The following is a 27,004-nucleotide window of genomic DNA, read 5'->3' on the forward strand; positions in this document are numbered from 1 at the left end:
CTATACTAGGACTTCCAAATTGCAGCAGGGAAAATGATTTTAGCATTGCCAACTAAAACCATCTTTTATAGGCTAGCTATCTGCTTTCATAGCAAAGTCAAGTTTGATGTTCACCAACGAACTAAAGTCCTTGTAGCAGAAAAAAAATAAAGAGGTCTGGTTTTGTAATGGATTTGAGCATTTTGATGAACTGCTAGAGGATAAATTCTTTTAGTAAATTCTTGCAATATAGCAAGGAGTTTCCTAATTTCTATCACTGATAATAATTATTCACACAATTAGCCAGCAACTGCATTTCTTTGACAATTAAAATGCAAAATCAGAGAATCCAACAGGATGCTCACAGCCTATGCAGAGGAGCAGCAAAGCCCAAACTTTTTATTTCAATCTCATGCACCAATTTATCGCAGTGCATTTGTTACAGACAACACATGAATATCGAGACAATTTTTATTTCTGACAGTCCTCCTTTGGTCATTTACTTCATTCTTTGGCATAAACTACCCCAGATTTTAGCTTTTCCCCTCAGCAGTTCCTTTCCTCAGACTTGCAGTCACCTCCTGAAGGCTTTTGGTGGAGATCCAAACTCAAGACTACGTTCCCCGAGGAGAAACCAATCCAGGAGACCCCCTTTACCTCACAAGTGCAACAAGGGTTTTTTTTTACTTCAGCATTTTATACCTTTTTTCTCCTTCCCGGGCGCACCTCCAGCGCTGGCAGCCTGCCGGGCGCCGCCGTTCTCCTCAGCGCGCTCCCCCTCACACGAGCGTCCCCATCACACCCACAGCCAAATCCTCCTACATTTTGCAGCAATCCTGCACAGACTGCATTGAGCAACTTTTCCAGCAGCAGCCTCCTCATTACAAAGCCGTTCTTTTTAGCCCCCTGCGAAAAAACCCGTGTGTTTCACTGGATCTGGGAAACGGCAGCAGTGTGAGAAGGAAGCAGGGCTTTGAGCAGGGACAGAATGCTCCGATAGTTTTTATTACACACAGCCCCGAACCTGAGAATAGTCTCGTGCAGTGTGTTAACTGAGGAAAGCGCTGAGGAAACTGAGGAAAGCTCTCGGGGAGCTGCCGCTGCCCTCAGGAGGAGCCCCCCTGCCCTCAGCGAGGCAGCCAAGAAAGCGGCCGGAGAACACCTCTCAAAGCCCCACCAGACGCAAGTCCTCCTCAGCAGGCTCCCTTCTTACCTGCAGGCTAGGGCTTTAAAGAAGGGGAAGAAAAAAAGAAGGGGAAAAAAAAAAAAAAAAAAAAGAAAGAGAGTGAGATAGAGAAAAGTGACCTTCTCAAGATGGCGGCCGAAGCCAGGCTCGCCCCGCCTCCCCGCCCGCTTCTCCCCTCTCAAGATGGCGGCGCGGAAGGGCCGGCGGCGGCGCGGAGTGCGCCTGCGCGCCGCGGCCCGGAGTGCAGCGAAATTCCTGGCGGGCGGGGGGAGGAGGAGGAGGGCGGCTCGGAGCCACGGCCGCTCGCCCCTGGCAGGGACCCTGCGTGCTGTGGCGGCGGCCGGCGCCGAGCCAGACCCCCGGGGGGCGCCGTGCGGGCGGGCTGAGGGCCACTCGCCGCCTCCTCGGGCGCTCGCAGCACCGGGAGCCGCGCCGTCCCCGGGACTCCCTCCCCGGGCGGAGAGGGGGAGAATGACGGAGCTCCAGTCCGCCCTGTTACTGCGGAGGCAACTGGCAGGTACCGGCCCGGGGGGAGAGGCCGGCGGCTGGGGGGGAGACCGGGGGGAGGCGAGAGGCGATCGGCCCCGGGAGGTGGTGGTGGGGGGGGTGAGGAGGAGAGCGGCCGCTGAGGGAAGGGGCCTGCGCTTGGGGGGCGGGAGGGGGCGGGTGTGAGGGGGGAGAGCCCCCCTGAGCCCCCCCCAAATCCCCCTCCCGCCGCCCCCCTGCCCAGCCGGGAGCTGAGGGAACTAGGCCGAGGGGGGGAGGGGGAGCTGCCTGGCCGGGGGGAGGGGTGCGGAGGGGCCGGCGGGGCGGGGGGTGAGGGGGGTGTGGGGGTGTGAGCCTCCTCCGCTGTCCCCAGCCCCTGGGGGGTGGCTGAGGAGGGGGCACACAACGGCCCCGCTCGGCCCCCGACCCCCCTTTACCCCCCTCAGCCTGGCGGAGGAAGGGGACAAGGGGTGGGGGGTGGGGGGGGAGTGCGGGAGGGGGGTCTCGGTGGGGTTTGCCAGCTGCCGGAGCGCAGCGGGGAAGGGAGCGCTGGTGGTTGTGCTTGATCTATTTATTTATCTTCTTAACACCCCCCTCAGAAACACTACTTGGGGCCTTCGCACCTTCCGCGGGGACCTGAGGTGCCCCCGTCCTCCCTCCCTCACCCCCCGTGCCCCGCCGCCCGGGGAGGCGGGACGGGAGTGGGGGGGGGGGGGGGGGGGGGGGGCACACGGCGCTTCCCCCTTTGTTGGAGGCCCGGGGGGGGGCCGCAGCGGGGCTGCCCCCGCTGTGCGTGTGGGGTTGGAGGCGCCGGCGGGGGGAGGAGCCGGCGGCCGGGAAGGGCCGGGAGCGGCCCCAGCCCCCTCCCTTTGTGGCCGGGTCGCGCCGCCGCCGAGGGGGGTTCGGGTGGACTCGGCTGGGTTCGGGTGGACTCGGGTGGGTTCGGGTGGACTCGGCCGGGTTCGGCTGGGCTCGGCCCGGCTCGGTTGGCCTCGGCCCGGCTCGGCTCGGCCCCGCTGCGCATGCGCGGCACGCACAATGCGGCTCCATGTGCCGCCCGCTGCCAGATTTAAAGAGAAACGCGGCCGGGAGCCCCCCCTCCCCCCCCCCCCTCCTCCACCACCTCAGCCCCTGAGGCGCCTCCGGGCGCCCCCCTCACGGCTCCGCCGTGCCCACGCTGCTGGGTGCACCCAAACACGGCTTAAATGTGCCCAGAGGGAGGGTTTGGGGTGGCATGGGGGGGTCAGGGGAGGTTTGGGTGGGCATTTAGGATCCTGTGGTCCCCTACTGCCCTGTCAGCGGGAGGGAGGGGAGAGTTGTGTAAGCGGCTCCCTTCGGTGGTGCTCGGTGCTAATAAGGGTGAGAAAAAACTGAAGTATAGCCAGCCACTAGCACAGGAGTTCTTTAATCCCTTTAACATGACGTTCTTTTTCATAAAAACAAGCTTACCTTAATGTGTGCCCGTGTTCAGGAGGGTAGCCACGTACTTCTTGAGTGCCTCAGTGGCTCCCAAGCTGCTGGCATCGGGTGAGGCGTCCACGTGGTCGGATATGGCAGTAACAGGAGGTGTAAGTTCTGTAAGCACAGGACAATAACAGGAGGCGTATGTGCTGTAAGCACGGGACAATAACAATAGGTATATGATCTGTAAGTATGGGCCAGTTGGATGTGGAAGTGGGCTTGCACACTCTTAGGTAGACTGCCGTTAACCCCCAAACCATCCTTCTCGCTGCCTTCTGAAGGTTTCGTGTGTAATGGCAAAAGCTGGTAAGCTTTTCCAGTTGCCATCTTACTGATTCAGCTGTGCTGACTCAAGTAGTGTAGCTGTTTGTGTGGCGTGCAACCCTGTGTGGGGTTTTTGTGTTTGAAGTACTGTCAGTGCTGTTGGTATTCTTCTTAATGTACTTTCTTAAAAAAGAAACAAGTGTTAAAAGAGATTGTGGTGAGCGTTGAAGGAGAGCCTTGAATTCTTCTAGAGTCCTGTCTGGAAGAGTTACTGACCTGAGAAGGAAAACTGTTTCTTCCTTATTTGATAACCTGAACTGAGCTGAAACTAGACTCTGACACTGCTTTTTCTGATGGCAGGCTACTTGAAGTCGCAATGCAGAGACTGAGCTTCATGATGTCTGATCTTCCTACCCTACTGCTGACTGTCTTCTTCCAAGTCTCAGCTGCTCCAATGTGTCTCTTTGTTTACACTCATACTGCTTGTTCTACCTCAAAACAAAAATCAACACTGTGGTATTCTTTCTTCTGGTGGGGCTGGTATTTCAGCCCTTCTGCTACATGCAGCTTTTGCATTATATCGAGTGTGGTGAGTCATTGGGTTGTACTTAGTGGTTGGGTTTTGGAGGACAGTGAACTGGCAGTGGAGGTGAGTTAATGTGATCTAAACTTGTTTTAATAGCTCTAGATCACTCGCTTATCGAGGCGGCTGTAGTCAAACCACAAAAGGTCTGAGGTTGGAGCTGTTAGACTTGGAGCAAGACATCAGGAGGTGGAGGAAGGGTGGACATTGAAGCCCATGCAGTTGTGGAGCAGTTGAGGAATATGGAGCTTCTTTAATGGGTGGTGAGACCCTAGATAGTTATTCTCAATGTTAAGAGGTTAAAAAATAAAAAGTCTCCAAAGGAGAAAGAAAGGTAAAACGGTAGTCCTCAGAACTGTTGTCTGTCCATATGCTTTGTCTTTAAAAAAAAAAAAAAAAAAAAAAAAAATGATGGGGAAATTAGGAGTCTGTGACATAGCACTTCAATGAGTTGATTTAGTTCTTGAAGCCTCTGTTAAAATGAAGGTCAGCTGGTGAGCCCTTTTTTTTTTTTTTTTTTTTGTCACTGAGACTTAAAGCCAAGGGTTTTATCAGAGTGCATTAGGGAAACGTGGCAATGTAGTCCCAAGATTTTCCAGTAAGTGTATAAAAACTGTTTGCTCCTCTAGAGCCTTGTAACTTGAGCAGGGACCTGGTACCCATGTGCCATATGGACAACATGCTTGTCCTCATAAGCAGCACGTTCTGGATGCCGACAACACTCTTAAGAAGGGATATTCAGCAATAGTCATGAAGTAGGAGTAAAGTTAAATGTGGGTTCTTTATACTAAGTAGTTTCAGTGTCTCTGTGAATGTAATAGCCACATTGCCAGGGAATTAGTATCTGCTTCAGTATCTGTGTGCTTGCCCACCATCTAGGCACAAGAACAGTTCAAATCAAGATATCTGGAACTTCGGGCGCTTTTTAAAAAGTGCTCAAAGGAGCTGCTGAATCAGGATCTTTGACTACCAAAAGCAGGCAGTGTGCTGGCACTAAGAATGGAGCCCTAGAGGTTTTCCTGTGTGAATGTCTGTGAAGCTAAATGTCTTTTTCTTCTCAAATCAACTTAATTGTAAGCTCTAGCAGCTTCTGGAAATCTCTTAAACTTCAATAAACATGTTCTAGCAGATGTATGTTCAATCCTGATTTTTGGATCGCTAGTGCTGTGGAAGAGAAGCTGTGGCCTACCCATTCCTCTTATGGCTAAGGTGCAGGGGGAATTAAAAGCATGAAGCCCCTCTGAATTTTGGGGAGTGGGGTATGATGGACAGACAGACAGGCATGCAGGATCAGCTATGTAGATCAGTATAACACTGGATCAGCAGAGTTTATTCCCCTAGGAGGCAATGGGGTAAAATGTGTTCTCCCTACAGTCCAAACACATCAAGCTCTTTAAAAAGAGATGGAACAAAGAAGAGCAGCTTTACGCTCTCAGGTCTCCAGATCTGTTGAGCCCAAGGGTTTTGTAGACTGAGGCATTTCTCTAAATGTTCTCGTTCCATCTTTGTGCACAATCGTTGCTGACACAGAGTAGGCAGACTTGTCTAGTTCATCTGGCAGGATCGTGTAGGGAGGATGCAGTTAAATCAGCGGTGTACAGTGGAACCAGAAGTGCGAGTAGTCTGACACAAACACGGCTTGTTGAAAAACAGGGGAATAACCTTGCCCTCATTGGCCAAAGTTCTGCTGTACTGTATATATATTCTCCAACTTAGGATACCAAAAATCATGCTAATAACTTGCTCAAACATGAGAAACACAGCATTACTTCAGTTTCAAGTGTTTATAACTCATTTCAAAGCAAAAGTGTCTAGTTAAAAATTAACAACTTGGAAAACTATATTAAATACTTAACGTGGCAGTTCAACAGTTTTTTTTACTGTTGTGGAAAAATCTTGTGGTATGACACTGGGCTAGCTGAATTTCTGGCAGTTACACAGGGTTTCCTTCAAAATATTTTAGTAGTAAATTCTGAGGGAATTACAGAATTGAGATTGTTTTACAGATCGAAGTTGAGATGGCGTATCTCTTGGCTGGCTGGTAGTACAAGAAGCCTTTGTTTACAGTTGAATACTGGCTATTTTCTGCCTTAGAGTAGGTTAGTCCACGAGATAATACCATCTGAGTGGTACTTACTCAAAGTAATAAGTTGATGCTAACCTTCATATTAGCTTCCTTGGAGAGGTCTGTTTCTGTGATAACTATTCATGATATCACAGAATATTACTTAAGTTTTACACCTGCAGGACCTTGGAATCTTAACTCTAGTTTCACTTAAATTCTGTAAGACTGCTGTGTTTAAAAAAAAAAAGTTTAATTTTTAGATGAGAATCAGTCTTCATTGCTGTCGTGCTTTTGGGGTGCTTAGATATAGCATGTGCATACTGATTATGTTAACACTCTCCTAGTGTAGGCCCCCCCTTCGTAGCAGATAATCCTGTTTTCTTGTAAGAAAGTGGCTGAAGCATTAAAGCTACCTCGCTCTCACTGGCTTTATAGATAACATCACTGCTAAAAGACGAGCATTGTTACAGTGACTACAGTCTGAACAGTGTGAGCAGCCTGAATTTCTGTTGCACCACAAGTAACACAATGGATGTGACTTGTGGCAAACTTTACTAGCCACACATGTTGTTTTTTCAGATGCTCCTGCTGCATGAATAAGCTGAACGGTGCTTTTTTTTGACTGCAATCACAACAGCAAAAAATCCAGGGATGCTGGCAGTTTTAGAGAGTGAGGTCTAGCTAAACCTCAAAATGGAGGGGCTTGATGACTCAACCAGCTACTTGAGCAAATGAGATGAGCTACCAGTAACAACCTGCTTCAGCACGTTGCCCCTTGAAGGGCTGTCTGTGGTCACAGCCAGTTGGCTCTGGTTAGGTCAGTTTAGTAATAATCTTTTGGGGAAAGAACCAAGCTGACTGCAAACAGTTCTGTTCCCTTCTCTGCTCCCCCCAGGTGGGGCATTGTAATTTGCACCACACTGTGGACGTATCTGGATCTGACAGTGAAGTGACTTATTTCTGTTCTGTTAGGGGATACTGGAATGGGAGAGTACTACTGGAGATGCTGTAAAATAAGGAGTGGAAATAATACCTGTTGAGAAAATACTTTAATTAGAATTCCTGACTTATCGATTTTTATTTGGAGATATTAAATCGTCCAAATCCTGCAAAAAATGTCTTGCCTTGTGTAACTGTTGATAATGATTCCAACTTCAGTGTCAATGAGTTGTCTGCTGTAGAAATGTAAACTGTAAAGATTGGTTGTCTTGACATAGATTACTCTTTTTTTGGTCTAAGAGAAATTGAATTGAGATGGACCAAGTAGAGTAAGTAGTCCTCAAATAAAATATGTTGTGACTATAATGGATTCTGCTTTGATTTTTCTGCATCTCATGCCACTTTTTTATGCAAGTCTTGGAACAGCACATGCACATTCAACTAAGATAGGATTATTTGTGCCCTTTCATGGTTGGTACACAACTCTTTTCTGAAGTCCTGTTATTATAAGCAGTTTGAGAATGAGTGGACTTCGTAGATGAAACTTGCTTGCCTCATACAGGCATTCTGCTAAATTTTCTTCCCCTAGTGTGTTTACTGTAATCTTTGTTCTAATCCAGGTGTTTTTGTTTGCCACCTTCGAGGCGGGGGTTTTATGAAGGTCTTTAAGCATGTGAGGTATTCTGCAGAAGTAAGCTTTTAAGTATTGGTGCAGAGTGGGATGGAAGCATTTAAAAAAATAAAATGCAGCTGTTTCTTTTCAGTGTAAAGATTGGGTTCTGATGAAGCAGAACTTCTGAACTGGAAGGCTGCTGCTGTTCTGAAAGTATGAACTAACCAAATACTGAAACGTGTGTGAAGTCAGATGCCTGGAGAAGGAAGAGCAGGTGCTTTGGGTGAGGAAGGAGGGCATGTAGCTCTTGAAACTCTCACAGTCTCACTTTTGTCCCAGTGTCTGGGAACAGAATCTGGTAACGCTTCACGTTGCAGGTCTGTGCTATCACCATGCTGCACCTGCTTTGTGCTTCAGTTTTCAGGGGTGTGTGGCTATCTGTCACTAGGCTGGTCTTGGCAAGATCTGTTGCGTACGGAATCTAGGAGGTCTGTGCTCTAGGCTACCTACCCTGCCAGTGTAAGTGTTTGTACTTAGTTCTCTTCTCCTTCCTGCTGTCAGGTCCAAGGCACATCAGCTGGAACAGAGATCAGATATCCAGACCCTGTAAGAACACTAAGTATAGCAATCTAAACGAAACAGGATTCTGTAAAAATAACTGCTGTTGTGGGGGGTGAATGTTAGCAGCGCTTGTTCTGGTTTAGATCGATAGTAAAGGCTCTGATAGAAGCCCTTTGTTAAAGCTTTCCCATGCACTCCTCCCATATGTGATGCGTGTGAAGGGAAACCCATTTTCATGCAGTCATCACACCACCTAGTACATCAACCCGGCTGGCGTTTTCGTTGCCTTGCTCTTGGTACTGATCTAAAAGATGATGCTGTCGAGAGTCACTTAAAGGCATGTGTCTTAAACAATTCGGAATAGTAACGTAATTCAAATTCAGATGCAAACCTGTTATCCATATGAGTGAGAGAAGAAAACAAACTGGAAGCATGTCCTTGGTTTGTACACCAGCTTACACATGTGATGAAGGTTTCTGAGCTCTTCGCATGTCAGCATCTCCCTATGGCAGAGCTGTGCTGCAGCCTTTCTATTACACTCCATAGAATTGTGTTTTGTTCTTGGTTGTAAACCCGCATCCTAGAGCTCTTCACTCTGCTCAGCAGTGCTGTTCCATAACTGATGCATGTGAGGGTTGTTCAGAAGATACTTAGGTGGATTTTTTTGTATCTTTAGGCTGTCAGTAGTTTGTAAACAGCTGTTTAATAAAATTTTCCTACTATCCATGGCAAACTCGTCAACTATACGAACGAGTGAGACATAGGATGACAGTTGCCTTGCAGAATTGTAGCAGAGTATGCAGTAGACATCTGAAGCTCTTGAGGCTCCTTTGTTTGCGAGAGAAATAAGCAATTGTGGAACATGATTCATCTGACCTGTTTCTGACATCTGCTTTGGGATGAGATAACTGGAGTCTTGAACTCCTTATCCTGATGAGGTCTCTAGTGAGTGCTGCTGAGGGAGCATCTCAAATGTGCGTGTACCCACCTCGTACTTCTGTGACTCTTCAGAGTGCACACTAAGGGCAGGACGAGGGTGGCACTTCAGTTATTACTGAGTACAGTGGGTGATTGTGGCCCCATGCTGTGACTGACTCTAGGCAAACCTGCTGAATGTGTTCTGGTGAAAAACCCGCTTCTTTTCAGGACTGACCCTGAGAATCAAGCTTCTTCCACTCCTATTGACTCCCTGTTCTTCCCATCCTCCCTCCTGCCCAAAGCTCAGACCTTGCTCTTAGAGGCTTGTTCAACCTCGGTATTAACCCGGCTGAGGTAACTGCTGGGTTCTGGTGTGACTGGAATAGAAAAGCCTGCTTCAAGCAGTCTAGTCACAGGGGCTCTTGAGGAAATGGTTTGTTTTTCAATTTCTACCGAAATGAGTATTCATTGTAATTTGAACACTGGTTATACATTTACTGCTGAGAGTCTTTATTCCAGAAGCATGTTTCAAAGCCTTAAACAGTACTTGGAAATTCAGAGGTTTTGGTCAGCTGTGGCCCTGGCTAGGAAGTTTATTAGGGCTGAAAACAAACAAACAAACAAGAAACCTCCAACTCTGTCCTCCCTCCTTCCCAGACCTGCTTTGCTGCGCACATCCTTGGAAGGCTGTGCAGGTGTAGTTGAGGAGGCAGCAAGAGGAGCACAATTTGCAGCTGTGGAGCGTTGCGTTGGGCTGATGCCCTGTGCAGCTTGCATGTTGATGCTAAAAATGTACCCTCCCGACAAATTCTGTGATCCCAGGGGAGAGCTAGGGCTGTGTGATGCTGCCCTCCTCAACAGGGGATAGCACGTGGAGCGCTGCTAATCAGTTGCCAGGCTGAAGTTAAGAGGCAAATCTAGAGTTGCTGCTGAACTGGTTGATAGAGATCTCTCCTTAGGGCAGGTTTGTATTTACTGCTTCGGTCTTGATGCAAAATAAATTAAAATGTCCTTCTGAGAACAAAACTGTTCTGTCCTAACTGCTTGGTTTGTCACTGCTGGAGTGGCAGGCAGGAATGCTGTGCATCATGTGCTATGTTTTGACTGAACTTCTTGGATGAGCTTGTGGAGCAAGACCGAACATGATGAAAGCAGATAATATGGAGAGCTCTGGGAGCAGGTCTGTATGAGGAGATCGTGTTACTTCAGCAGTATCCAGCACTCATCTTCTAGATCCAAAGCCTTGCAGCTGCGTACGTAGGCAGAAGGAAGAGTCTTGGAAATCCTACCTGACCTCGGTTCATCTAACCATGGAAGTCACGGCGTGGGGTATGGAGGAGAGGAGCCTGGAAGGAGGGGGTTCAGGATCACCAGCTGTTTTTAGAAGCTTCTGGACTTGCAAAAGGCACCCAAGAAAAAACAAGCCTAATTTTTAGCAAATGTACGTCTCTGGTACAGCCCATACCTGCCTGAGCAGGGACTGGCTGCGGATCAGGGCGATGGCTTCTCCAGCAGCCTTAGCTGGGACTTGGGCTGTCCTCATTTTGTTCCTGCTTTGGACTCAGTCCCCTGGCAGCACAAACCTCAACCACTGTGCAGCTCACTGAAGAGGCTGCTGTTTAAAAATACTGTAGAAGCTTGTACTTCTGCAAGCTTTGTTCGGTGGTGTAACTTAACCTCGGCGGTGTTGGTGTGCAGCGGTTGGCAGCCGGAGCGTCAGGCTGAAACGCTGAGATGCCGCACATAGCTGCTGCCTGCAGCCACGGGGCTCTTTCTGCTTAGTCACTTCTGTTGACGCTGTTGCTTTTGGATTTCTAAAAGTCTCCTGCTTTCAATAAATGCAGTTTTAGCGAGTGTGGAAACATCAGTAGCTTGGTGTAAACTGAACACACGCTGGCAGCACGGCGTAAGGTATGGTATCGGCTCCAGCTTAGGGCGATGGGATCTGGTTTGGAGCTAAACCACTGCAGGAGCACCGGGGTGCTGGCAGGCGGTGTGGGAAGCCAGGCGCTGGGCATTAAAGCCTCTTCTGGACTTAAACAACTCTGTCATGGGCCTGCTGGCGTCTCCCAAAACAGGTATTGATTCAGGACTGGGACTCAAGGAACCGACAGCCTGATTTATGAGCAGCCACGGGATTCTTCTCCCTGCGCGTTGCTGCCTGGCAGCTGCCCAGGCTGGTGTGCGCTGGCTGTCAGCTGCGGCTCGAGCTGCTGAGGACTCTACCTGAGGGTGCTTCTAGAGGGAATGTAAGAAATTTTCCCCTGGGAAGAAAAGTTTCTGTTACATTTAACTATTAGAAATGCAGGTCATTTTGGACTAAATACTAAACAGTAGCGTACAGTGCATAGCAGCAAGTAACCTGCATTGGAATTTGAGCATGGGTGTGATGGGGATGTGTTAGTGCACATGGATTTATACTGAAAAAATGCAAGATGTCTCCAGTTAAATAAAGGTATTGCAGAGAAATATTGTGTCAAAAAAATAACCTGGAGGGACACAGTTCTCTGTAGGTATCTGACTTCTTGGCTTTTCCAGGACTTAGAGCCCAGCCCTGCTCTCCAGCGGGGCTCTGCAGAGGACCTGCACCAAGCGCTGCTTCCCTCTGCCTGGCAGGAGGAGGGAAGCGAATCCTTTGCTCGCCGTCCATGGGTTTGTCTGGGAAAGCTCCCTCCCGTTCAGTCCACAAGCAGTTAAGTGCCGGGGGTGGTGGGAAGTGACAGACGGAACAGGTGTCTGCTCCGGGAGCAGTGTCAGTGTCACCGCTCCGCCTGGCAGCAGCCTGCCGCAGCCTGGAGCCTCTGCTCCTCGCATCCTTGCGTGAGCTGTGCTGAGGGTACGTGGATTGGGGAAAAGATTTTGCTGCTTTGTGAGCCTCAGCTCATGGGGAGAGAGGTGCTCCTACCTCTTCTGATACGCAGCGGTGGCTCTGTCCAGGAAAAATAATTAAACAAGGCTTCGGTGTTCACAAGCTTTAATGAGTAGCAGCTTGTAACTGTCCACAGTAAAACAACCAGGGACGATGATTTTCACATCCCAGTGCAGAACTTGGCTGAGCTTTCCTTTTTTTGTCTTCTCACTAGCCGTTGGTGGATGTTCTGTTTAGCATAAAATTAGCTTTTCCATGCAGACTGCCTAACTTGCCTGTGGTGATGCCAAGTGCCTCTAGTGGAGAAGGTGCTTGAGCTTATGGCCATTGTTCTCCCTCACGTTAAAGTGTTTGTGCAGTAACTATTTACACCATGCTTTGCTATTGCTACAGAGAAAAGAGAACAGGAAAATTTCTTGCAAGCAGAGACTGATGCCATCTCCAGTAAAAGAAGTAACAGCACAATTTGCTTTATAGGTGACATCCCCTAAGCAGATTTTCCTAATCACTGCCACCGAGGGTATTTGTCAATGGCTGTCCCTCTCATACAGCTTACAGGTTCCTGCGTTACAACAGTTGGTATCCAGCAATCTTACTCCTTCTCACAAGATCTCTTGCAATACAGTGCTGCAAGGTCTTCAGTATGAGTCAGAATGCAAGAGCTGGCTTTCATTGGGAACAAGTATGTGAAAAATGCTTCAAAGGAGCTAAGGATTAAAAAAGCTGTTATCTGGAGGCTGAGACAGATATAAAAAGAAATGGAAGTAGCACAAATCAAGAAAGAAGAGAAGATGTGCCTGCTGGACTTTAAAATAGTGTGGCATGCTGAATACTTCAGCATTCAGAAGCATCCTTAATTTTCCACTTTTAACTTTTTGTTCAGCGTTATCACTGACAAGTGATAACTCGCAACCAGTAAGGAAGCTAAGTGGAAACAGCTCAACGTTAGCAGTTTACACAGGAAAGTTGCCATAAACTGATTTCTCTCTCTGGAGATGTAGAAATGAGGGAACTTGTTTTGGAGGCTTGCTTTCAAATTTGAAAGTCTTAGGATGCGATACTGAAACCTAACATTTGCACTTTCTGTTGGCTCCTGTAGTTGTGCTGGATGATTTTCCTGCATCACACTACCCATACCCTAGTGGGCAACTTCAGCATCCTGAACAGAGGTGTCAGGACAAATCCTTTCTTTTTGCACAAACAATAGACAACTTCTAATAAAACCCCATGAGCAAAAGCAGATCACGTTCAAATATTAATGTCATAGATCATTTAATATCTGGTGCTGAAGGCATGTCTGTAGCAGGGAGGTGGTAAGGGACTGGTGAAGCACAGGATTTTTGGGGAGGGGTGGGCTTGCTCTTGCAGCATCTGCTTCTGGCTCCACGTGACATGCTTATTCGTTCTGTCCCTTTAACCTAAAATTGGATGTGATTGTTACTCAAGCTTATGCAGTTGTTTCAACTGAGATCTTGGAGGGTGAGAACCGGCCTGCTTAGCAGAGGTGTGGTTGTGCTATAGGTTTGGGTTTTTGAAACTTGCATCTCAATTAGGCAGCCTGTGGTATTACCTTTGTTTTAGGCATTGTTTAATGAAAATATGATGTGGTTCAACACCTCAGTCTGTTCTGTGCTGTAACTCAGAGCGAATGTTTGACTTCATCTGTTGACTGAACCACTGCTGTGTAGGTTCTAAGAAAAGCCCTTCCAACATACTGCCAAGAAATGAAACATTTCTTGGGATTTTAGCACTGACTCATCTGTGTGGATAAACTTGACTCTGAGTTACCAGTGGCTGAGTGAAGTCAGTATTCCTGCTATCCACCTCCTCAGGATCTTGATCCTTCATATGAGCTGAGAGCTCTTAGTGTTTGAACTTACTTATCTGTATAGAGCTTGAATTGATTATTGTGTCTTTTTTTAATGGTTCTTTGAATAGTTTAATTCTTAATTAGAGCAAACATTGACTGCAACCTTATGGACAACTGGGTTTGGATGTAATGGTAGCCTCCTTTCCATAAAGGTACGAAGCTCTCACTTGAGGTTCTCTGTGTACCTGAGGGCTTTACAGGGTGCCCTAAACTCCAGTCTGATACCTAGAAACCAACACAAAATACAGCTGTTGCTATAGATTTGACATAGAAGGAATGTACTGGGGGGGAAACAGTGACCTGTAACTAGTGGGGGCTGTGTGATGCCTGGCAGGATTTAATGCCTGCAGTAGCAGCTGTAAAACAAAACAACCCCTGATGCTATATGGAAGACAGACCAGTTGAATGAGTAATTTCTTCTCACCCAGCCCTATTCTAAATACCAAAGATCCATCCATCACGAGTTTGCACTGTCGGAAATGCTGTATCAAGATCTTAAATTTTGCACCACTTGGGATTTAAATTGGTGTCTGACCTGCAGCAATCAGCTGAGACGTTCTTTTCCGTACCCCAACTTCCCTCTTTAGGCAGTACTCATTTAAGGTGTTTCTTCCTAGATCTTGTGCTTTTACTGGAGCAGGCTGAGCACAGTTGGTAGAGTCTGTATCCAGGCCTGACTTCTGCATAGCTATTTCCAGATAACTTCCGATCTGGCTGTAACTATATGAAGTGGCTTACAAACTTAGAATCCTGTTGTGCTTGTCACTAGTGGATAAAACTGTGAAACAAAGAAACGAAAAACATAACAAGCTCAACTTCTAGGCTCACTTCTAATAGTTCAGAATTCAGTAAATTATTATCTCCAAAATGCACTGGGCACATATCTCAAATCTTTTCAGAATCTGAAAAGAATCATTAAAGGGATGTAGGATGTTAGTTTTAAATAAAGAATATGTGTGACTCTTTTCTTCTGTTAACATTTTTCTAGACCTAAAAATACACTTGAGTTTAATCTGGCTCCTCAGGGTTCTTGTGAAATAGTGTGGCTCTTTAACTAGTAGCAAATGTGTGGATTTCTTCATTTGCATGCACACCTGGTGGCAGCTAGTTCAGGAGAACGTGTCTGAAGGTGCTGAGTACAGCTTGGTCATCCTGCTCCCAATGCACTCAGCTGGTGGTGTGCGTCAGGCTGGGTCTCCACTCTGGCAGCACGCAGCTGTACGTGGCAGGGAGTTGAGGATACTCATCCAGATCATAAATCCATCAGTAGGCACCAGGTCGCTGAAAGTCATGGGGTTTTTTTGGTCACCTATGGAGGCATGAGCAAAACCAGTGAATACATACAATAGGCACCTAAAGTCACTCTTAAATTCTTTTTCCTACACAGAGCTCAACAAAAATCCAGTGGAAGGCTTTTCAGCGGGCTTAATAGATGACAATGATCTTTATCGATGGGAAGTCCTTATTATTGGTCCTCCAGATACACTATAGTAAGTACTGCTACTTATATAGAAACTTAAGTAGAACTCTTATTTGCTAGTTCTAGCTTGGTCTAAGTAGAGATGACTTACATCTTCCTACTAAGTTAGGTAATGCTGTTCAGTTGCTAGTAAAGTATTGTAAATAGCTGAATTTGCTGTGAAGTTCTAAACCTCTTTGCTCCCCTGGGAAGCTGCAGCACTGATCCTATTGTGCACTTGTATGGAAAAGAGAGAGGATAGGTTATGCTTAGGGGCAGCTTGGTTTCTACACATTGCAGTAAGGCAGGTGTAATCTGCTTGCTGTCACTGCTGTGAGGCTCTAGCTTAGCTGATAGCACAACTTCAAACCTTTCCAACTTCGTGATGGCCACTGTAGGAAAATATTTGAGAAGGATGCAGTTGGGAAACTGCAGCAGGCCACAGAGCAAGCCTCAAGTCCTCGCAGTTTGAGATGGGTCAACCCATACAGCGATCACTGTTTGCTGAAGGAGAATTTCCCAATGTGACCTAGAGTACTTTAACGCTGGTCAGATTTGTGTTGTAGGCAAACTTTGCATGGTAGGCTTCAAAAAGCTTGAATCTTTATCCTTGCTCTGAAGGGCAAGATTCTTTAATGGACACTTGCACAAAAATATGTGCACTTCACACTGTAACTTCTTTGCTGGACTTGAGTTTGCTGCATTTGTCCAGCTATCTATTTATCTATCTATATATATATGTATCTGAAGCACTCTGGCACATGTAGTGTGGTAGCTCTTTAGAAAACAAACAACAAAAAACCCAAACCTCTGACTAATTGAGAGAATAACTTTTTTTCTCAGAGGTTGCATATGATCATTTATTCTAGCTCCTGGGAAAAGATTTTATGCCCTGAAAAGGTCAGCTTAAAGTGTAGCTCTCGAAGATGAACTCTGTTCTTCTTTATTAAGCTGTTCCAGTGGTAAATTACGGATACAGAAAGCCTTTTAGTGGCATTTACTCGAGGTCAATTTTAGTTCCAACATCAAATCATTGTATACCTTTGTCTGCAGGCTTCTGAGTAAGTAGTTAAGCACAACAATCAAATTGCTTTGGCTTCTCAAGCTCACTACATTGTGATTTTCAAGTCTTGCATGAGAGGAATTCTCCAACTTGTGTTGACCTCTTTTTGAACAGTGTTGTAGTGGCTACGTTATATTCTCATGGCCACTTTATAAATACTGTCAGTAAAGACATATTGCTTTTAATTGACCTTTGCCTTATATGTTTAAAATTGCAGTAGCATTTTTTCCCCACTTTAGTAAGGTGCTGAGCTCATTTTGAGGTTTGTTAGATAGCAAGCTCTCTTCTGCTCCAGTCCTTAGTCACTTTTTTTTTTTGTTGTTGTAAACTCAAGAAAAGTAGACTTTAGATTTAGTGCATGATGCTACTGATAGAGGCTCCTTTATCAGAAATATTGCTAAAAATGGTACTGGTCTCTCTTGATTGACAACTCAATTGGATATACTTTACAGACCAGGTACAACTTTATTTATATGTTGTTGATGAAGGGCAACCAGGTACAGCCTGGTTTACAGCCTGGATTTATTATCTGCTCCTTTAAGAAGGGAAGGAGGAACTCCTTTCATTGTGAAATGTAGAATTTAATTGGTTTGGGGCTGTCAACAAATGTAATTTAACTTCCCTTTATCTTGCCTAGTATGGATGTTAAAATATCTGGTGTTTCTGGAATTCTTACCCTTCCTAGGAAGAGTAATAATTTTTTGTAATTTGCATTCCTGAAACTTGTTAAAAATGAGTGCTGTGGGTTCAGATCCCCTCAGCTGTGCTCTTTTAAGAGCCAAGTCATTTAGATATAGTGTTGTTTCTTGAGACCTGCTAGAATTATGCATGTTCTTTTATTGTTGGTGGTAAAAACTTATTTTCTCAGTAGCCTGTGAGCTCTGGATGCAGGCTTCTACTCCATTATGAATAGAGAAAACCAGATGCACACAACAGCTCTTTCTTACTCCAATTCTCATGGGAGTGGCTGTTGACGAGTAGCTTTGTCATACTGCATATCTCATGCCACCTTCTTTGGAGGTTATGTTCTAGTTTTGTAACCTCTGCCCCTGCAACTTCAAACTTCATAACAAACATCAGTTACAAGAAATGATTATATTTGCTGAGTATTCCATCTGTAAGACTTCCTTTGAATACAGGATTCACTTTTCTCAGAAAGGAGTATTTCTGGGTATTGAAACCTAGCTACTTAAACTGTTATTTCAGTTAAATGTGGACCTGACTTTATGCAACTCCCACATAAAAACTGGATGTCTCATTTATTATTCTCCAGTTTAGTGGGTAAATGTAATGTTGAAGACTTCGCTGTTATGCCTGAGTCCATTTAGATGAGTATTGAAAAGGTATTACTGGTAGACACGAACTATAAAGCTTTCTGTAACTTTTCACTGAGGCTGATACTGGGAGATTAAGACAGAGGCGTTTAAAGGAAGAATATAAACAGATACCTGTGGGGCTGTACTTGAGAGTTATTGGCAATATTTTTTGTTGTTAACAAATGTGCTGGGAGGAAAAATGTGAGTTGTAATTCTAGGTAGTGAATTCCCTGTCATTTTTTTTCCCTATGGAACATCATTCTAGCTCTTAAAAAAAAAAAAAAAGTGTTGGGGAACTGGCAGTATCTTGTGAAAGGATCTTCTCAGTCTAGAAACTCCTTGCATTGCCTATGTGAATGTTGGTACTGTTAATTAACAACATGCTAAGCTGCATGAGGGGTAAATGTAGAGCTTTTGGTGCATCAGTAAGTTCCAGCCATCAGCTTAAACTTACAAGAAACTCTACTAAGATATTTTTGATTCCCCAGTGAAGGTGGTGTTTTCAAGGCTCATCTTACTTTTCCAAAAGACTATCCACTGAGGCCACCAAAAATGAAGTTCATCACAGAAATCTGGCATCCGAATGGTAAGCAATGTCAAAGTTCCAGCTTTTTGTAATTAAGAATGAAAATATGAGCAAGACAAATGCATACAATTTTGTTTGTGTTAGAAGTATTAAAATATTTACATCTTTCTTATGTGAAGACAGCAATAACTAAACATGGCAGAGTTTTTAATAGTGCTGCTCTGAAAGACTGCTCCTAGAGTATCTTTCAATAGCTTATTGGATTCTAGATAACTTTTATGATTTTTTTTTTTTTTACATGTATATACTTAAGTGCAAAGCTCTGGTCTGAGGAGAGTGTTAACTTCTATACCTGCCTTCTGTTATACCTTCAAGTGCTTCATTTTTACTGTATTACCAATTTGACAGTTCAGTGTAGAAGGCCCAAGGTTGTCCTCCTTCAGTGAAGCGTGAAAGGAAATAACTGCATCTCTTAGTCCCTCCAAAGATGGCTCTTCCTAAGGTTTCTTTTATTTCTACTCTGCTGGACATAGATGGGAAGGTGAAATAAACTGGAAGAGGGTTTTTACTGGGAAGTAGGAATGTTTTTTAGGTTTTTAAGTCACTAGTGGAGATGTAGATGTTGAAAGCTGGGAGGAGACCAGCACAGTGCTCCTGTCATAAGGGAATGTGAGTATGTTGGTGCTGAGTCAGTTTCAGCTCTGGAAATGTCAGAGTACTTGCCAGTGGTTTGTGATTCTAGCAACTTAAGTGATATTCCAATACACAGCAGTAGTATGCAGCTGATGCTTATGCTGTGGAAGAAGTCATCCTCTGATTTGTTAAACTTTAACAGGAAAAAAAGAAAAAAAAGACCTGCAGTGGAAGCCTAGTTAAATTAGTTTTGAGAGTTGTTAGCCTGGTGTTAAAAAATAATTTCTTCCCACCCATGTATTGCCTCCTCCCCCAAAAGTCTAGGCATAGTAAGACTTCAACCAAGCCTTGTTTCTTAGAGATTGAGCGCTGTAACATATAATTACTTTCCTTTTTATAAACTTTATTTCACCAACATGTTTTTAGACTAGCTGGAGTGAAGGTTAACGGTTCCATAAGTATCCTGAAGAAATGCCAGCGTGTTGTTCATTACTGAAGTATGCCTTGTTCTATTTTGTAGTTGACAAGAATGGTGATGTCTGCATTTCAATTCTTCATGAGCCTGGAGAAGACAAATATGGCTATGAAAAACCTGAGGAACGCTGGCTTCCTATTCACACAGTGGAAACTATAATGATTAGTGTAATTTCTATGCTGGCAGATCCCAATGGCGATTCTCCTGCTAATGTTGATGCAGCGGTAAGATTATTTTTTTCTTAGCCTGCGAATTGTCTTTAGTGTAGAAACAAACTTGAGATAGTGTTTTGCTTCTACTTTGACAAACAGTACAATAATTTTTCAGGTGAACTTTGTACAGCATGGACTAAGGCTACCTTTTTGTTGCGAAAAGCACTCATTGTGAAATAGAATTTCCAGCTAGCCCTGGTAAATGTCTTAGAGAATGCAAGGGAGAGATGCTGTCAAGCTTCATAGGCAGTGGTTTGATTTCCCCTATGCAGTAATGCAGTTACTTGTAGTAAATAACTTGAGCACAGATGTATTTGAATAAGCCTTGGCTGCTTTGGAAGCTGGCTATAAAATCCTGTCTGGTTATATATGTGTTACAAGTGCTGTTAAGTTTAGCTGTGGAAATAGACATATTCTAGAACCTGTTTTTGTTTGTAATACATTACTTGTGTAAACTAGCAACATTTTGTCTTAATGAATCTATTAATGGCTTAAGTAACTCACTTTGAAGGGAAGGAGAAAATTCAGTGGGAGTACCTTAGTATAATTTTGTTGTGATTTTTTTTTTTTTTTTGTATTCACCTCTTTAAAACAGTGTTACCTGAACATGGAGAAAAGCTGTAGGTTTGTCTGTGCAGGTCTGCTAGAGAAAGTACCTGAAGGCCTCACTGAGCATCCGGCCTTTAAGTCTGGTCTTGTCCCAGACTTGAATGCCTGAGCAAGGGAGAAGGGCACAATTTATAGTCTGAGGCTGGGGTGAATCTGCAGTGAGGATCCTGTCAGAAGTGTTTGATGCAGGAGTTGCGTGCAGCAAGCAGTGTTTCTGGAGCATGGCCTGTGCTGCGTGGGTGTATAAACATGGCTATCGGATCTCTAGAAGAGCTGCTTTTATAGCAGAAGAGCAATCAGACTAATAACTGTGGTGGGGAGGGGAAAATGCTCAGTTCTGGGGGAAGTGGGAGAACAGACTTCTGGCCCCATTCATCTGAGAGATGGTAACATACTTACTTTCCTTTGAATTACTCTTGAATTGCAGTACAAAAATGACTAATGCATGCAATGTGGTTGCAAAAGAGAAGTTCCAGGTTTAACTGGAAGAGTAAGGAAAGGGAGATAACAATTGGAAGACGCAAAGTTTTCTAGAAGCATGTTAACTTCCTCCATCAAGTTAGCTTTTCCTTCCTAAGGTGGGCAGGAGTTTAGTTTCTAGAAGCCTTTCATCTGCTATGCTGTTAGCATTTCCAGAGGTGGTTGAGCTTTGCTGAAAAATCTTGTGAACAGTCTTATGTAAAACAAACTTAATGGGGTAAGGAAAAACAAAGCCACCAGAAACTGTAGTGAAGAATTTCCACATTTAATATTCTTTTGTGTTGGACCTCCCCTTCTCACAACACTCGTGGAAACAAATACCCAGGACACGCGGATGTTTTCTGCTGGCATACCTGAGAGCACTGGAAGGAGCGAGTTATTAATGAAATGCTAAAAGTACCATTAGAATTCCTCAGCTTACAAACTGCTGTGTGTTGAATGTAGGTGACCTAAGGCTGGAGAAACCTATACTTATCACCAACTGGCATCATAAGTTTTGTTTTTAAGTCTTTCTATACTATAACCCACTCTATCAGCTGCCTCAGGAGCAACTTTGTATGTGAGAGCTGTCTTTTTTTTAATTTGTCTCATTTGTTTACTGGCTGGTAAGTTGGTCCAACCTAAGGGTAAAGATTGAAAATGCCTTAAGGAAACAACTTTTTTACCCTAGCCTGAAAGAACAGAACTTTAAACCCATCTCAGACTGACAACAGTACCAAGGAATGACTGATATAACTTTGGATGCTAGTAACTCTTTTTCTGACTGTAAGATGTTAAGTAACTTTTAAATTTAGTGTGCTGCTTCAGCAGCTTAGCATCTCTTGCTGGACTGCAGATTGCATCCCCTCCATGTTAACCAGAACATCCTCATCAGGGTAGCAAAGACTTGATGGCTCACGTCCTCTTTTCCAATCTGTTTATCAAGGAGTCTTCTAGTTTACTGCAGCAACAGCATTTGGCAGTTACTAAAAGTTATTTTGCTCTCCTTAACTTCTCATCTTCAGTGAATCTAGAAAATGAGGTGTTTACAGGCAGGTCATGGCAGTAAAGAGCGGGGGAAATAGCTGCTTCCTGGAAAACTGAAAAATGTGGGTTGGAATACTCTCTTGGGGTGGGGAAAGTGAGGGACGGGAACCTGAGTACATGCTGTGAGAAGCAGATGGAACTAGTTTGTAACCTGAAATGAGAGTTCTGGAGAGCGTTGTCAAATTGGGAACTTAACTTAATACTGAACACTTGCCTCATAGAACTACAAATAAAGGGCAGGAAAACAAAATACCAAAAGCCTGAAGCTGGGAAAGCACAAATTCAAAGCTTTTCTTGGCCTTAAGAACTCTTGTGTAAGCTGTCCTGTGTCCCCATCCAAGGAACCACATGCTTCAGGATTAATTACTGAAAATGGAGAACAAACTAATTAGTGGCCTTGTTTCTGCTTTCTTTGGAAAGATAAAACACGCTGGCCTTTCCAAGATGTTAACTGGTTAGGTGAGCGTGGAGGTGGTTCACGTTGGGATGTACCAGTTATCCCAGTTTTCTCTTGCATGTGCCTTCACCCCATGCAGGGGGTGGAAAGGTGTTGCCTGCCAGGTTACCTTAGAAGGAAGAAAGTGTGATTTGTTTTTTTTTCTCCAGCCCCATAAGAATGTTGATTATTTATTTAAAAAAAAAAAAAAAACCACTTCTGAAGAACCCTGTATTTCATAAAATACTTCCTGTCACTTCCTTGCTGAACTGTAAGGCAGCACACAAGATGTCAACCTGGGTGTCACTGTGTACTAACTCCATGCTTTCAACTGAGTGCTTGGTGAAGCTGACACAAAATAGCTTCGAGTGACTGCACTTCTTCCTGTGAGGTTTTAGTGATGCTATGGTTTGCACATCTCTGCGTTCAGACTTATCTCTTGCCTATCTTCACGTTCATCTTTGTTCTTAGTCTGTGTAGTTCTGAAATCAAGTACATGTCCCAGGGACCATCTCCGTAGGTATGCTGAGTATTCTGTTAAGGTCTTCCTCGTGGAGATGATACTGTGCAGCTGCAGCCAACTAGGAGTTTTTTCTTTCGAAGGATACTGTTGTGCCTCTTCTGAATACTGTGACTTCTGTACTTCTATCCTGGAGTGTACTAGCTAGATGTAGAGAGTTGGACTGTCCTAAAAATTGCGGAACTACCGGCTCTACAGTAGCTGTATGCCTTTGTTCATCACTGCAGTTCAAGCCAGTTCCTATAACCTGTAACAATAGCTTGTGGTCTGCAGTCTGCTTCTGCTTGTCAGGCTGAAATAAATGGATTTCAGCCCAGACATTTCAAAATGCTGGTAGCTACTAGGTTAGTCTTGGGGAATGCCTAAAGGCCAAGGGGGGGGGGGGGGGAGACTAAATCTTCACTGTCTTGTGAACAACTTGCATGAAAACCCAGAGCAAGTGTTCAAGCCCTGAATGTTATTTAGTGAATAGCTCAATGATTGTAAGCAAACTTAGGTGTTGACTAGATGGTAAATGTCTGAAAACAAACACCAAGATTCTTCCTAGAGCTTGTATATGGTTATAGCACTGACATCTGAAAGCTGTCTATTCAATTACAGAAAGAATGGAGAGAAGACAGAAATGGAGAATTTAAAAGAAAAGTTGCCCGCTGTGTAAGAAAAAGCCAAGAAACTGCTTTTGAGTGACACTTATTCAGCAGCTAGTAGCTTCACTTTTTTCAGGGTAAGTATCCTTTTGAAGAAGAGTTAGTTTACCTGAGTTGAGGATTTTCTAAGTGTTGCTGAGTTCAGTTTTTTCTCAGAAAGGAAAAAAATCTTCTCAGCTGCTTGGTCTTAGTGGAGTTCTTTGGCTGTGTGCAGCCAAATGACTTCATAGTTAAAGCACTGCTTAAACTTTCTAGTGCAATAACAGCCCTTCTGCCTAGATTGGGGAACTTCTGAATAGGATAAATACAAGAGTACTAGAGAAGTTGCGATTCCCTTTAGCAGTATTCATCTTGCTTCCCTAATAGGACTTAGGGATTACTAGTGTTGTACTAGAAAGGAATACTCATTCCTTCATGTCTGTTATTGTGAAGAACATTTTTTTTTTTAAATATTAAAAACATCCTGTATTGCTACCTTAAGTTTATATGCATGTATGTGGCACTTCTCTTGCAGATATTGGTGGTGTGTCGCTTGTTTTAACTACGCTTTCATTGCCATTGTTAGGAACTATTCAGATAAGATTGTTTCAGGTATCTATGGGGCTTTTTTTTTTTTTTTTTAAACAAAGTCTGCTAGTATATCAGAAATAATTAAGTTGAGATATTAGCCATAGATTATATCAAGAAAAGTGGTATTCTCTTCAGCAGCCCCAGAATGACTTTTTCACTGGGGAAGCTTTAGGAATAGCTTCAGAAAAAGATTCTGCTTGAAAACTGAACTAGCGGATCTGAGAACCTGTTTAACTTTTCATGTCAGAGTAGCTGATGTGGTATTTACACTCTTTCACCCTGATAAAATGAATTCCTGATTCCAGATGCTTACTGTAATTTGAACAGTCTTTAGTGTTTTTTGTTTTTTTAACCATAAGTACTTGTAGAAAGTGCTGTATTAAAATGTGGCCTTTAAATACATGGCCTTTGGTTACTTTAACCATGGTACGCCAGAAAATTCAACCAGCTAATTTTCCACTCTTGCTTTTTCAAAGCAAAACAGAACTTCATGTTGAAGCTGCCCTTTCTTAATGGTTGGCTTGGCAAGTAAACTATTCTAACCCATTTTGCTGGGAAAGCCCCAAAACATGTAACACTAAAGTGTCCATACAAAGCTGGGGTTGGGGGGGAATACGGTACTGTGTGTTGTGCAGAAGGGTTGTGCTGTCTGGACAACTAGAAAATCTTGTCAGATGTTCCCACTGCTCACGGTTTTTCTTCACCAAAGTTGCATAGGAAATATTTGCTTGCTTTACACTCTTGGTAGTACTGTTTCTGGGAGGAGTCAGGGTGTGTATGTGCTCTGTGACAAAGTAGTACTGCAGCATCCTGTGAAGAAATGCTTTGATTGAACTGAACTCTCTCCAGAATAGAGAAAGCATGAGAAGTTCATAATTCTGTCAAAAGACTAGGCAAAGGAATTGAATGGCTTATACAACTGCCCTGAAGCACAGTGTAATAGTTTTTAATGTAACTGGCAGTTCTTCCTTAAGGAATAAGTGAGCAATACTCCAGAATATCCTGAATTAACCTTAACTCTGTTGCCATGTTAAACTTGGCTATAGTGAAACAATGCTTATGACAAATACTAAGAAATCAGTCGTAGTACTTTTTTGGAAGGCAAAAGTTTTTTCTAAATCCTGGTGACTCCTAAGTAAGCTGTGGATGATGAATTGGATGAGAAGGGGCTTTGTAGCTGGCTTCAAACACTGCTTGCTGTTTAATGAAGCACTGCTGTGCCACTTTGTACTGTACTTCGCTGTCAAAGCAGCATCCATCCTTCACAGGAAGTGGTGCACGGAAGCTTCGATGAAAAACCTACAGGTGTTTAGTTTTGTGTGAATAATCAAACCCTTAGACACTATGAACTTGACAAGCAACGCAAGTGACAGGAGCCTGAAAGTCTGATAGTTGGGCTGAGTCGCACAGTATGCTGAACCTAACTCGAGTCTTTCTCAGGTGATGCTTTTGGATGTATGCATCTTCTGTATAGAGGTAGGTAGACTTCTTGAATAAGTAATAAGTATCTTCCTTGAGTTTGAAACACTGAAGTTTTAAAACTAAGTAAGGATCGTGAGTGCTTTTATTCTAATAATTGTGATTTCTTTGTAGGTCTCCAATTGAGAAACATGGCACTGTTTTTTTCCTGCACTCTACCCACCTATTGCTGGACTTCTGTTGTTACAAGTTGGCAAACACTGGCTGGAACTGGGCTGCAATAAAACATGCCAGTTATCAATGCTGACAAGAGCCTAACAAGTGCCAACACAAGATGATTACGCATTTTGAAATCTAATGAACTGCTTTAACCTTCAGGAAGAATTGTAAAGATGTGTACATAGCACAACATGATCCGGATAATATATATACTGTTCATGTACATCCACAAATACACATTGTACCAAATAATGCTGTCTGTAGTTAGGAATAGAATCGTGTAAATTCTAAAGATTTTAGCAGGTTTTTCTTTCCCTATTCATTGTTTCCTATCAGTTTAAAAAAATCGAAACTACAAACAACAACTTGTGAAGCATGTCAGACTAAAACCAATTAGGATTAAAGTCTTTTTTCCACTTTAATTTTCCTTTGACCCACTGAGGCTTAATTAAAATCTCTTGCTTATTGAAGTTTAGTATCTCTTTTGTTTTTTGGAAATGTGCTCCCTTTTATTCCCTCATCAGAACATAAAATTTTCCTAATTAAACCTGAAGGGATTTGCTATCAATTACTTGTGTCTTCTTTTATGATGACCTTTGTAGTCTCAAAGGTGCTCTTTTTTCCTTCAACCCTCTTTTTTTTAATAAGAAACCCAATTGCACATGCTTCTTGAATTGGGTATAGCAATAAACTGGCCATGGAGCACCCTTGAGCAGCCTGCTGGATTTTTCCCTTTCCAGGGACTTGAGTGTTTTCATTTGGAAGTTGAATTGACTAAGTTAGTCCAAGATGGGATGAGCTGCTTTTTTTTATGGGTGACTTTTTTTTTTTTTTTTTTGCCTTTTTGCATTGCCTGTTTGTGGGGTGGGGTGTGTGAGGGAGACTTGTTTTATCTCAAGGTTGAATTCAAGCATGCGCATCTGTAGGCTTTCAAATGACTAACTTCTGGGTTTGATATCAAAAATAGTTTTCTCCTTATCCCTTTTCTCTCTCTTCTGTGGCCCTTCATATTCTTTGCCTTCTACTTCAGAGTTTCCTCACCTAATGTACAAAGAAAATTGCGATGTATATTTTCATGTAATTTGATTTTTGGAATTCTGTCACCTTCTGTAGTGAGTTCTTCCAAAATATAATTTTTTCCAATAATAATGTGTCAAACTGGCTGTCTTCAGTATCTAAATAGGAAGGGGGAGCTGCAGTTGGAGTGCAGATTACCTGAACATCTTCAGCAACCTGACATAAGCAAACTTTTATTTAACGTGACATACTGTTTTTAATCTTGAAATTAAAAACAAAACTTTTCCAGTTGGAACCATCCTTGTCCCTCCAGTGAGCAAATATTAATCTCAGAGTATCTGATACTGGAGTTTCTCAAGCATGCCTGAAACACATTTCTACCAAAGAAACTTTACAGAAGATTTTGCAACTACCTGACTGTTCTCTGCTCTGTCACAGGTTTGTTTTATCACAGCTTTTAACAGCAGAGTAACTTACTAATAAATAAAGAGTTCAGTGTTAAGAATTATCTTGTAAGAAGCGTTCAATACTAATTTGCTAGCTGTGGCTGGATTTCATTTCAGGTTGCACTGTGCATATACTA

The 27,004-nt window shown here is 43.8% G+C and overlaps 1 protein-coding gene across 2 annotated transcripts; it reads left to right on the top strand.

Moving 5' to 3' along the window:
• Positions 1–1,435: 1,435 nt before the first annotated feature.
• Positions 1,436–26,550, top strand: UBE2G1 (ubiquitin conjugating enzyme E2 G1). 2 transcript variants are annotated; one of them, XM_032200866.1, is made up of 6 exons: positions 1,436–1,682; positions 15,182–15,284; positions 18,121–18,218; positions 19,312–19,490; positions 23,150–23,273; positions 25,360–26,550. In XM_032200866.1, exons 1-5 carry the CDS (start codon positions 1,637–1,639, stop codon positions 23,234–23,236), a joined length of 513 nt encoding a protein of 170 aa, XP_032056757.1. In that variant the 5' UTR covers positions 1,436–1,636; the 3' UTR covers positions 23,237–23,273; positions 25,360–26,550. The 2 variants fall into 2 exon arrangements, with proteins under 2 accessions (XP_032056757.1, XP_032056758.1); XM_032200867.1 differs by lacking the exon at positions 1,436–1,682 and having other exon boundaries at positions 15,229–15,284; positions 18,126–18,218.
• The last annotated feature ends 454 nt before the right edge of the window (positions 26,551–27,004 follow it).

Source organism: Aythya fuligula, chromosome 20, assembly GCF_009819795.1.
Source record: "Aythya fuligula isolate bAytFul2 chromosome 20, bAytFul2.pri, whole genome shotgun sequence".
NCBI lineage: Eukaryota > Metazoa > Chordata > Aves > Anseriformes > Anatidae > Aythya > Aythya fuligula.

Bases quoted from the DNA above. Each gene is read 5' to 3' on its own strand.
- UBE2G1 (XM_032200866.1), top strand. From the start codon at position 1,637: ATGACGGAGCTCCAGTCCGCCCTGTTACTGCGGAGGCAACTGGCAG. The intron at 1,683-15,181 runs GTACCGGCCCGG...TTTCCTACACAG, and splicing joins ACTGCGGAGGCAACTGGCAG to AGCTCAACAAAAATCCAGTG. The intron at 19,491-23,149 runs GTAAGATTATTT...ATTCAATTACAG, and splicing joins CTGCTAATGTTGATGCAGCG to AAAGAATGGAGAGAAGACAG.